Source organism: Cervus canadensis, chromosome 22 (genome assembly GCF_019320065.1).
Source record: "Cervus canadensis isolate Bull #8, Minnesota chromosome 22, ASM1932006v1, whole genome shotgun sequence".
Lineage (NCBI taxonomy): Eukaryota > Metazoa > Chordata > Mammalia > Artiodactyla > Cervidae > Cervus > Cervus canadensis.
In genome coordinates this window covers 6,490,283-6,503,180 of record NC_057407.1, presented here as the reverse complement: position 1 = coordinate 6,503,180, position 12,898 = coordinate 6,490,283, and the positions used below count along the sequence as shown (strand labels likewise).

The following is a 12,898-nucleotide window of genomic DNA, read 5'->3' as shown; positions in this document are numbered from 1 at the left end:
TGGCGGGTTACAGTCCAAAGAGTGGCAAAGAGTCGGAGACAGCTGAGCAATTGAGCACACACACAAGGGGTTAGCGTTGGTGGGGGGCTGGGTAAAGAGTGTCCAGGTTTCAAGTATATACATGGTTGAATCATTATCTTCTCCCTCTGGCTGTCCCCCTCCAGCTGGTATGGTAATCACTGAGGATGAGGGGGAAGTACTTGACAATGACAGGCCAGTGGGTGATGTGGCCTTGGCCACATGAGAAGAGCATGTAATAAAAGATCCCCTCCTGCTGCAAAGGCAGGTAAGGCCTTCAGTGTTGCCTGGGCTCCAGACCCATGGTCGGATGGCATCACTGTCTCGATGGACATGAGTTTGAGTAAGCTCTAGGAATAGGTGATGGGCAGGGAAGCGTGGCGTGCTGCAGTCCATGGGGTCGCAAAGAGTTGGACACAACTGAGCAACTGAACTGAACTGAACTGGGCTCTGGACCAGGGGGGATCCTCTGGTCTGGGGCACTCAAGGAGAGAGATGAACTAGGGCCTGACCATAGAGCATTCCAGGTTGTTCATCTCAAAGTCAGAGTGAAGAAACACGGTTAGATGTTAGAAGTCCACCCAAGTGAATCATTTAACTCATCTGACAAGGCTTCATCTGCTTTATTTCCAAAATGAGTTTGGATGAAAACCTGGGTTATTTAGACCTCAAAATAAAACAACAGAAGTAGAAGAACTGGCATACTCAGTCATTAGCGTTGGGACATTTGGCTTTCCATCTGGAGAAAAAAATAAATAAAAGGGAATCCCTTCCTCCTACTGGAGAGATTTAAAAAAAAAAAAAAGTTTCCAGTTCAGACTCCCAGGTCCCACAGGGGCCTATTCTGACTTAGAACTTTATCATTTTTAAAGCCCTTCACAGATCATTTAGTCTAGACTATTAACCCCCAGAGGACTTGGACTCTGGCTGCTTTTATCAAATCATTTGCACCAAGGATGGTCCCTGGAACATAGCTGTTGTTGTTATTCAGTTGCTCAATCATGTCTGACTCTTTGCCACCCCATGGACTGCAGCATTCCAGGCTTTTCTGTCCTTCACTATCTCCTGGAGCTTGGTCAAACTCATGTCCATTGAGTTGGTGATGCCATCCAGTCATCTCGTCCTCTGTCGCCCCCTTCTCTTCCTGCCCTCAATCTTTCCCAGCATCAGGGTTTTTCCCAGTGAGTTGGCTCTTCGCATCAGGTGGCCAAAGTATTGGAGTTTCAGCTTCAGCATCAGTCCTTCCAGTGAATATTCAGGGTTGATTTCCTTTAGGATTGACTGGTTTGATCTTGCAGTCCAAGGGACTCTCAAGGGTTTTCTCCGACACCACGGTTCGAAAGCATCTATTCTTTGGTTTTAAGCCTTCTTTATGGTCCAACTCTCACATCCGTACATGACTAATGGAAAAACCATAGCTTTGACTATATGGGCCTTTGTCATATGACCCTAGAAAATGTTCGAATGAATAGGTGACTTCAAAGAATTAAAAGAAAAAACAAAAAGAGAAAAGAAAAAACAGTGAACTTCTGAAAGAGCTCATACATTTTTCTTTGGCTGTCGTTGATAATGGGATAGAGTCATACATGCAGAATTATTTGGGGTACTGCTGGAAAGCAGGAGAGAACATTTGAGTAGAGAAATGTTAGTGAGATCAGCCTTTTCTTCTCAAGATCTAATTTAAAGCTATATGAAATTATTACACTTACCTTGGGAGAAACTCAGCCTACCTCAAAATATTATTAAACCATATTTTAACTGTGGTCAAGATTATTTTTCTTTTCGTTTATTAAGTGCCTACTTTGTGCAGAAACACAGTCTTTCTAACACAAGTTTTCCCTCTTTTTTTAATTTATTAAGGCGTAGCTTATGCATAGTAAACTACCAGTTTCAAATGCCCAGTTTGATGACTTTCGGCATTTGTGTGCCGCCTATAATCACCATCGTGGTCAAGATACAGAATGGTTATTTCATCCTACACAGTCTCCTCTGCCTTCTTTGTTTCCATCCCCTCCTCCCACCTCCAATCTTAGGGAACCACTGATCTACTTAGGGTCTAACAGTCAATTAATAACAGTAATCAGGAATTTCCTGGAGGTCCAGTGGTTAGGACACTGCCCTTCCACTGCAGGGAGCCCCAAGTTCAATCCCTGGTCAGGGAACTGAGATCCCACAAACTTCAAGGCATGGTCAAAAAAAAAAACAAACCCCAAAATACAGTAATTGTAAGAGTCAAGAATTTTTGAATATTTTTACCGAAGAGGAGAAATGAGAAAGAAATTGGTAACCTAGCCAGCCAGGCTGCAGCCCTGAGACAAATTGCAGCTTCACTGGACAATGAGTTAGCCCCCCTGGAGGCCCAGGGTTGGGGGCCACAAAGACTGGGTGTCAAATTTTTTTTTTTTTTTTTAAACAAATAACGTGGTGAAACCTTTTTTGGTGATTACAGAAAAAGAAGGCAAGGGTTTACATATTCAGTTCAGATATACATCTGCCCCCTGGGTTTCTGTTCATGCATCTGGACTCATTTTTGTAAATATTTCTTTTTAAAAATTTTATTTATTTGGCTCTACCAGAACTTCACTGTGGCTTGTGGGATCTAGTTCCCCAACCAGGGGTTGAACCCAGACCCCCTGCGTTGGGAGCATGGAGCCCTAGCCACTGGATCACCAGGCAAGTCCCTGGATTCATTTTTAATCTAGTATCTTAAAGAACCCCTGGGCCTTCCCCCCTCTCTCAGAAGATTCTCAAAGGCCATGCTGCTTGAAGATGAAGCAGTAAGTAAAGAAACTTCTGCCTCAGAGGATGTTTTCTCTTTCTGAAGCTATTAATTATAAAGCTCAGAGTCCCTGATTTATAAGGAACTAAAGAGTCCCACTAAGATTGATAGCCCAAACTGAAACACAGAAATGGTGATAAGTCTATGAGAAACTAAATGGTGCAAAGACAAGAATGTGGAGATTTTATATGGTGCTGTCAGGCGAGTCATCAATTCTGCGTCCATGAGGGCACCCAACAGGCACCGTTTGGGTCCTAAGGCTATCACCGAGGAAGACAGGTAAACTCCGGCTGCCTTCTTGTGGGCAGCAGCTCGCATTCTGGTCTTGGGAGGTGGGAATGAGTAACATGGGTCCTCTCAGAGGATGAACAAAAAGCAGGGGCAGGACAGCTGGGTTAGGGGTGGGGCGAACACTTTGGGTAACTGGTCAGGGAGGACAGCTCTGAGGAGGTGATCTTTGAGCTGAGACCTGAAAAAACAAAAAGGAACCAGCTTTTGCTAGAGTAAAAGCATTATAAAAATCAGGACCAGCACATGCAAAGGCCCTGAGGTAGCAAAGAGACTTGACGAGTTCAGGAAAAAGGGCAAAGGTAGCCCATGCTCAGTGACCAAGGTGGAGAGGGATACAAGCTGAGGGTAGAGAGATAAGAAGTCCTGCTCCAAAACATGCAAAATCTGAGCCCTCTTGGAAACAAAGTAACGAAGCCAGCTCTGCCGGCCCCCCTATGCTTTGAGAGGTGTCACCGCTGGGTGGTAGTTGGGAATGCTTACATTGGCAGAATCACTCTCTTATATCCTTGGATACTGATCATAGATGAGCTGCCTGGGAAGGTAGAGCTAGTCTAGCCCAACCTCCTCATTTTACAAAGGAAGGAACAGAGGCCCAGAGGGTAAAGTTCTTCCCTCATAACCTGGAGGAAATATTTGCAGTTCATTATTGTTACCGAAAGGAGTTGGGGCAGGGCCGGGGGGGTAGTCTGGCTGCTTGTTGCTCAAAAGCCAATAAACAGGCCAGGTTGGTGGAAAGGAAAGTTTGTTTTATTTCAGGTGGCAGCAACTGTAGGGGGAGGGTGGCAGACATCTGTGCAAAGGCCAACTCCTCCCACCACCGACAGGCGGGGGGTGAGAGCATTAATAGACAAGAGTCGGGGGTGGGGGGCTTCATGCAGAAACAGCTCAGTCATCTCTAATAGCTTCAAATTGGTCATCAGTGGTCTGACCAGCATCATCTTGGTTGTTTTAGGTACAGTTAATCTTCAGTTGCGGGTTGTACTTGTTCCCATTTCTTTGTGGTCAGTTCTCGGAACTGTGGCAGCTCAAGCCCTGGGTGTAGTCTGTTCATCATGTAATTAAGTTCTCCACCTGGAGTTTTGGCATCTATAAGACAGCTCACAGGATACACTCAGAATATTATCTACAGCCCTTGAGAAAGAACTAAAGGTCCTTGACTGTGCTTAATGACTACATTATTATTATTTAGTCGTCTTTGACTGTTTCCCTTTGTTTCCACACTTTTCACTTCTCTGATTAAACTTGTTCTTCGACTGAAGTCTGACGAAAGGCAAAAGGCAGGCAGAGGACATGGTGGGGGGTGTGGCACAAGGACCATATGGTCCTGCTCTGTTTCATTATCTCAGGTTGAGAGATCAATTTCCACCCCCGTATAAGGAGCGGCTGGCAGGTGGGGCTGGCATAGAGTGAATGAGGGGGAGGGGGTTCAGAGGAGGTTGACAAAAATCCAGATGTTTGACAGCACACAGCAACTGGGAGGTGGGAACACGGGCACATGTGTGCCTTGAGTGGGAGAAGTGAGTACAGCTCTTGAGCAGGCTTGCAGTTCTGGAAAAATGAAGTCACGTGGTTGGTCAAAAACTGGAAAGAACTCAGTTGTCACTGAATGGGTGCCCAGATCAATAGATTGCAGTCTCTCCAGGCAATGGAATACTATGCAGCAATGAAAAGGAACAAACCGCAGATCCATGCAGTAATGTGGGTGACCCTCACACATGCTGAGCAAAAGCAGCTAGCTGCTGTTTTGCAGGAAGGTCTAAGTCAGGGAAAACTAATTGATAGTTTTCTGGGGCCAGGAGTGGAGGTCGGTGGCTAAGTGCGCTGAGGGAGCTTTTGTGGATGATGAACATTTTTATATCTTGATCGTGGTGGTATACACATGTATACTCATGTGTCAAAAGTCTTTTAGGTCCTTCTTAATGTCTGTAAATTATATCTCAATAAATTTGATTCTAAAAATTTTTTAAAGGGAAGGGGAAAGGAAAGGTTTTGGTTAAACTGCTATTCACTGGCTAAACGGTTATGGAGCACCTCTGTGAACAAGGTGGGAGCACCTCTGTGAACAAGGTGCCATAACAGGCGCCAAGCGGCTATTTGTGCCAAACATGGTGGGGCAGAGGACTGACGAGCCCCATGGTTCCCTCCTCCAGAAGACTGTCCCCCCATTCTCTGTACCCAGCCCGTCAGCCACCCAGAGACCACAGTCAGCACCCAAGTCCAGGAAGGAACAGGGATCACTAAGGAGAAAAACACCTCTTCTTTTTGGCCTGGGAGGACCTAAAAATCCCTCAAGCAGAGGGAATGGGAAGGAGATGGGACTGGTTCATCTTGACCCGGATGCACCCACTTCTCTGTTTAGTAACGAACCCTCATCTGTCTTGCTTGCTACAGTTTGCTCACATAATTTTGCTGAGCGCCAGTCTGAGGTCTGAGCAGTGTTTGGTTCTGACTTGCCAAGTTCATCGATCAGTATGTTTGTATCTAATTTGTGCAAGTTTACCCAGCCTCCCCTACTGCATATATGTGTGCACAGGGCATATGAGGCATCCTGGGCAGTGGACAGCAGCTTTTTACACATAAACATGTGTCTCTACAGAAAGACAGTTTCTATGTGTGGACTTTACCTACAGTCGCACTGTGAAGAGATATGGCAGTTTCTATTTAATATTGCACAGATAGGGGTATCTGAACACATACTGTTCTGGACATCTAGAACATCATATAATGCTTTTAATCTTTCGAGAAATGAATAAGCCATATCAGAGATGCACATCAGGGCCTAGCCCAGAGTGGCCAGGTTCTTGTCCACAGGTAAGGATGATACTGTCATTTGGCATCACCCCGCTTCTCAGACCTGGAGGAAGGAATAAAAGCGTTCAGGAGACCATCCTCCTGGACCAGCTGAGGGGATGGCAGCAGGTAGGTGGCCCTAATTCATCCTCTTCACTCTATTATTTTTCTCCCTTCTTTCCTTCTGAAGCTTATGAGATTGATCTGCCACGTGGAAGCGGCATCACAGTCCTCCTGAAGCCCGGGACCCAGACTCTGCCAATGAAACTTTGTTACATCATTTCTAAAAGATGGGAAACCACCCTGTCCATCAAAGCCGGAGAGAAAAAGGTCTTTTCCTTTAGCTGCCAGGATCCATATAATTACTTCGTTATTGAGATCCAGAAGAATATCGGTAAGTACTCACTCGTGGACTCTTTGGCCTGCCTGTCTCTTCTTTCCAAGCTAACCCAGCCTCTACTGCTAGAGAGGTGAGACCTGTTGAAATTCTGCACTCTCTTTAGCTTTTATGTGGCCAGTCACAGTCCTAAGCGTTTTGCATGGTTTCAGGTTTGGTTTTTTTTTTTCCTTTTAATCCTTAAAGCAGCCCTAAGAGAAGTTCTCAAAGGAAGTCACTTGCCTAAGATGGCACAGCTGGTGTGTCTCAGCAAGACAGGAACCCCAAGCATTCTGGAATTCTGGATCCAGAGTGTCTGCCTGTGGCCACTGTGCCACACTGTCTCATGGCAGAGCTTTGGATCCTCGGGTGATGCTCTGTCTGATGTGCTAAAAACATCTGGCTTGAGCAGGAGTGGAAGTCAAGGGAGCTGGAGGACAGAAGAATTGGAAGATTGAGGAGATAAGAGTGGGACGGTGGATCCACTAGTTACAGTGGGGGAAAAAAACAGCAGCTTTGCAGGCTGAGGGACCTGGTTTGACTTCAAGTACCAGGGCGACTGATCATGTGCCTTGATTGCATGGCTTCATATAAGTTTCTTACCTGCTTTGCGATTTAGTTTTCTAGTCTGTAAAACAAGAGTCATTGTACCAACCAATAGGGATGTTTTCGGGATGAAATAAAATCCTGGATTGAGGTGTATGACATACTGGCATTCAATAAACTACAGATACTTGGCATTATTAATGATAACTTGAGTTTGGGATGGGAGATTGGCGTAAGAAATACTAATCAGGCAGAAAGAATTAAAGGTATACTTTCCCAATTATTTTAAGGTGGTATGCCAGTGAGGAACTAATAGATATATTAACAACAACGAGAACACTATTTTGACGTAATCAAAGTCATACGCAGAAAATTTCTTCACCTTTAACTGAAAATAGATGAATTGGAATAGATCATGAAGGAAGAGGAAGAATAAAAGAAACCTTGAGAAGAAGGAATTCATAAAAATAAAAAGAGAAATTAAAGTACTTAAAAGCAGTTTTAAAAACTATGTTTATGGACTTCCCTGGTGGTCCAGTGGTTAAGAATCTGCCTGCCAATGCAGGGGCCATGGGTTCAATCTCTAGTTCAATTGAGCCCATGCGTCACAACTACTGAGGCTGTGCTCCACCACAGGAGAAGACACTGCAGTGAGAAGCTTATGTGCTGCAACTAGAGGGTAGCCCCCACTCAACACAACTAAAGAAAATCCACACACAGCAATGAAGACCCAGTGCAGCAAAAAAAAAGTGTTTATAACTAAAGCCAAAACCTGGTTCTTTGTAAAGGCCCATTAAATAGACAAATCTCTGACTAGTCTCCAGGAAAGAAGAAAGAGAAATTGCAAATATTTAACAATGAATGTATACATGTGGATTTAATGACATATAGAAAGCAGATTGCTGAAACTATAATAGAGACTGATAATAACTGTGAAAATTTGAATGACAAAATGATTTCCAGGGAAAATTTACTGGGCCACATTGACTCAAAGAAAGGGAGGAAACGTGAATACGTATATAATCAAGGAGGAGACTGGAAAAAATGTCCAATGTGAAGGAGAAAGGGTTTGGGTTTGTCAGAGATGATTTCACAGATGTGTCCTATAAAACTCCAAGTAGCAGATAATTTCTGTGTTATTTAAACAATTCCAGAGGAAGGTTGACAAACCTTTTTTGTAAAAGGCCAGAGAGTAAATATCTTAGACGTTATATGCCAGATGGTGTCTGTCACAACTCCTCCACTCTGCTATGATAGCACAAAACCAACCGTAGACAATAGATAAACAAATGGGCAATGAACATCCTGTGTTTATTTACAAGAACAGATGTTTGACTGGATTGGGCCTATGAGCTGTGGTTTGTCAAACCCCTATCTAGAACAATGAAAGAGGCGAAGTTTCACAGTTCATTTTCTAAGGTCCTTAAAACCCTGATGTCAAACTCTTTCACTGCATAAAAAGAAAATAGACTCATCTCTTATGAATATGCTTTGCCACCAAAATCCTAAGTAAAATAGAAGTATATCAAATCCAAAAATTGCATAGAAAGACCAAAGCAACAAGAGCAGGAGGACTTGTTGGAAAACAGGATCGTTCTAACCATTAGCCAATCAACTCAATGTACTGCAGCATGTGAGTATGTGAAAGGGAAGAATTGCACTTGATTTTTTTTTTTTTCTCAATTGTGTTTGTTTATTTTTGGCTGTGCTGGGTCTTCGTTGCTGAGCATGGGCTATCTCATTTCAGAGCGTGGGGGTCACTCTTGATTGCGGTGTTCGGGCTTCTCATTGCAGTGTCTTCTCTTGTTGTGGAGCACAGGCTGTAGGCACATGGGCTTAGTAGTTTTGGCTCATGGGCTTAGTTGCCTTGTGGCATGTGGAATCTTCCCAGACCAGGGATTGAACCCGTGTCCCCTGCATTGGCAGATGGATTCTTAACCACTGGACCACCAGGGAGGCCCACACTTGATCATCTTAATAGATGATTTTAAATGATTTTAATAAAATGCTCTGGCGTGCATGCTCAGTCACTTCAGTCATGTCCGACTCTTTGCAACGCTATAGACTATAACCCACCAGGCTCCTCTGTCTATGGGATTCTCCAGGCAAGAATACTGAAGTGGGTTGCCATGCCTTCCTCCAGGGGGTCTTCCCAACCCAGTGATCAAACCCGCATCTCCTGCATTGCAGGCTTCTTTACCGCTGAGCCACCAGGGAAGCCCAAAAACACTCTTAGTAACCCAGAAATAGAGGAATGTTTTCTTAATCTAATAAATTGTATCCATCAAAAACCAACAGCAGAGACTTCCCTGGCGATCCAGTGGTTAAGACTCCATGCTTCGACTGCAGAGGGCATGGATTTGATCCCTGATAGGGGAAGTTCCGCTTGCTGCACAATGTGGCCAAAAAAAACCAATAACAAGTATATTTAACTGTCAGACATAGAAGCGTTACCAATAAAACAGGGAACAACATAAGGATTCCCACTGTGCATGCTTTTGGTCACCAGTATTCAAAAGTTCTGTTTAAGTATTTAGAGATAATCTTAACAAATACATAGGATGTATATGTAGCAAAATATACAATTTTGCTGAAAGACCAAAGAGAAAACGTAAGTAAATGGAAAGATGTTCCCATGGTACCTGATGAAAATCTCAGTATTTTTTTGTGTCATGTCTCTCTAAAATTAAGTTATGAGTTTAAGTCAATTACAATTAAAATGTCAATGAAGCTTTTGCATAGGTGAGGAGACTATTGATATACTTAGAATTCAAAGGAATGGTGTATTGCTATTAAAAGAATGAAGGAAATCTATGTATTAATGTTTGACATGGAAAGATACCCCTGGTCGTTTTGTCTCATGCAAAACAATGCAACTTTCAGTAGAATAGTTCATATAGTTTATTGTTATTTAGTCACTAGGTTGTATCTGACTCATTTTGGACCCCATGGACTGTAGACCGCCAATCTCCTCTGTCCATGGGATTTTCCAGGCTAGAATACTGGAGTGGGTTGCCGCTTCCTATTCCAGGGGATCTTCTCAAACCAGGGATTGAACCTGGGTCTCCTGCTTGACAGGCAGATTCTTTACCACTAAACTATACAAGGAAGCCCTTGTATAGTTTAATTTTACTTAATTAAATACATAGAATCATACAGAGCCTCAAGTTTGGACAGTTAAACACCAAAATGCTATCCTTATATTGTTTCTCTAGTGAGTAGGGGAGGGGAACAGGTGACATCCATTGTCTTCTTTCTGTTCTTCTGTAATGTCATTTTTTTACAAGCAGACATTGCTTTTATAATCAGTTAAGAAAATGACTGCCATCTTGAAAAAGGAAAAAGATTCCACAATCACATCTCACAAGACACATCTCATGAGACCCGTCTAACACAGAGACCACACACAGTTTCCTGAATAATAAAAACCCATGCTCGCAATTTTTGAAAATGATATGAAAATAACATTTTTAGAATTATAAATCTACACACTGGAATCAAGTTCAGTGTTCTGCTTACCTCTGGTTTTTAAAAACCCTTCTGAATAAACATTCTGAAAGTTTCAAATTTTAGCCCCTCTGCTGTCATCCCTTCTTTTTAAAAAAAGAAATTTAAATTTTATTTTATATTAGATATAACTGATTTACAATGTCGTCCCTTCTTGAATGACTCCATTAAAGCTAATGAAAGTAGAGGTCTGTGCTGGGTAACTGAGGTGTGACTCACTTCAGAAATGACGCTTCTCCATCCTCTGGATAAGGAATCATTTGAGTTATTTAAACCTTTTTACACTGGATGGGGAACTGAAGACTTGGAAGCTCCAAAATCACTGCAGATGGTGACTGCAGCCATGAAATTAAAAGATGCTTACTCCTTGGAAGGAAAGTTATGACCAACCTAGACAGCATATTAAAAAGCAGAGACATTACTTTGTCAACAAAGGTCCATCTAGTCAGGGCTATGGTTTTTCCAGTAGTCATGTATGGATGTAACAGTTGGACTATAAAGAAAGCTAAGCAGAGAAGAATTGATGCTTTTGAACTGTGGTGTTGGAGAAGACTCTTGAGAGTCCCTTGGACTGCAAGGAGATCCAACCAGTCCCTCCTAAAGGAGATCAGTCCTGGGTGTTCATTGGAAGGACTGATGTTGAAGCTGAAACTCCAATACTTTGACCTCCAGATGCGAAGAACTGACTCATTTGAAAAGACCCTGATGCTGGGAAAGATTGAGGGCAGGAGGAGAAGGGGACGACAGAGGATGAGATGGTTGGATGGCATCACTGACTCAATAGACATGGATTTGGGTGGACTCCAGGAGTTGGTGATGGACAGGGAGGCCTGGTGTGCTGCAGCTCATGGGGTCGCAAAGAGTCGGACACAACTGAGCCACTGAACTGAACTGAACTTGTGTGTCCATTCTGAAAACAAAGCTCTTAGCAACACATTAAAAAATGTCCACACAACCTGACACCCGCAGGGTCACATGACTGGTGGCAGAGCTGCGGCTGAGAGATGGAGCTTTTTTGCTCCAGGTACTTGGTATGGAATTAAGTCAGAATCACTGCCTTAGTTGGGTTAAGTGATGCCATAAGAACATAGAAGCCAGTAGGAGCCACTCCAAGCCACATGGGAGGTGTAGCTGAAAAGTAGACCTGGCTTAATGCAAACAGTGACGTTTCTGTGAGCTCCAAAACGTTGATACTGTCTTTGCGTACACACAAAACCTAATTTTAGCTGCATTCATCACCTCGTTATCTAACCTTGCTTTATCACTTGAGCAGTGCAGAGCACAGGCAGGAGCACAAGTAACAAACAACAGTCTGGGCTTTCATCCTGGGAGCGTGCGCACTGCAAGCACCACACAAGCCACCCGGACTCCAGGGCTCTTTGCAAAAAATGAGAGGCTTGATGTGTGACCGCAGAGGTCCTTGACAGCTCTGAAATTCTCCCGTAAGTCCTTTTCGAGTTGGCAGTAGTTTCACATACTCCCCCAGAGCAGCAATAAAAACTTGCCGATGATTGTTACAGTGGCCAGAGTGCTTTGCACCTTTCAGATTGCCTGTGCTCCGAGACAAGAAAAGCCACACTGCCTGCTTTTCCTCGACGCCTCCCTGAGACAACCTTTCTCCCGTTGTTTGCTTTTGTTTCTAATTTCTTTTAACTGGAGTTTGATTGCTTTACCTGTTGTCTTACTTTCTGCCGGGCGACAACGTGAATCAGCCGTGTGTATACATACACCCCCTCCCTCTTGAGCCTCCCTCGCACCCCTCTCAGCCATCACAGAGCCCCGAGCTGAGCTCCCTGCTAGCTATGTATTTTGCACACGGCCGTGTGTACATGTCAATGCTCCTCTATCAGTTCATCCACCTTCTCCTTCCCCCGCTGTGTCCGCAAGTCCGTTCTCGGTGTCTGCATCTCTATTGTGGTTCAGTCACTCAGTCGTGTCTGACTCTTTGCTACCCCATGGCCTGCAGCACGTCAGGCCTTCCTGTCCCTCACTCTCTATTTCTGACAGCGTCTCTATCTGCTGTCCTGCAAATAGGTTCATCAGTATCATTTTTTTAGATTCCATATATATGCGTTAATATACGATATTTGTTTTTCCTCTTTCTGACTTACTCTGTAAAGACAGAGTCTAGTTAAATCCACCTCACTGAAAATTCTCCCTTTGTTTTAAAAAGGTTTATGAAACAAAGTACATCAAAGGATGTCATTAGGCATTAGCCTTGGGGGAAAGGATTCAACAGCAGTGGTAATAACATACCAGCATTAAATCCAGGAGGCCAGAAGATGACCTGGCCTCTGGGTTCCAGCCGTTAAGGGCTTGTACACTCAGGGCATGCTCCATCTGTTGATGACTGCACTCATGGCAAAACCAGTTTTAAAGGGTAGAGCTTGGCGCAATGCCTGAAAAATTATGAAGTAATGACTCCTTCGGGATCAAGGAGGTAGGACATCCCCAAGCACAAGCCCCCCTCTGGGGGGCTGATAATGGAGCCACGAGCTGGACTCCACTAACTTAATCTGGAAAACAATGCTGGTTTCTTCTGCTCTTCAAAAGCAGAGTTCCTGTGACACTTTTTTCACAAGCTGGAATGG

The 12,898-nt window shown here is 43.8% G+C and overlaps 1 protein-coding gene across 1 annotated transcript in view; it reads left to right on the top strand.

Moving 5' to 3' along the window:
- CDCP1 (CUB domain containing protein 1) overlaps positions 1–12,898 on the top strand; it is a 57,248-nt gene that overhangs the window by 20,958 nt on the left and 23,392 nt on the right. Inside the window, exon 2 of the mRNA XM_043442445.1 lies at positions 6,069–6,272. Coding sequence (XP_043298380.1) covers positions 6,069–6,272 — 204 coding nt within the window. The remainder of the gene's footprint in view (positions 1–6,068; positions 6,273–12,898) is intronic.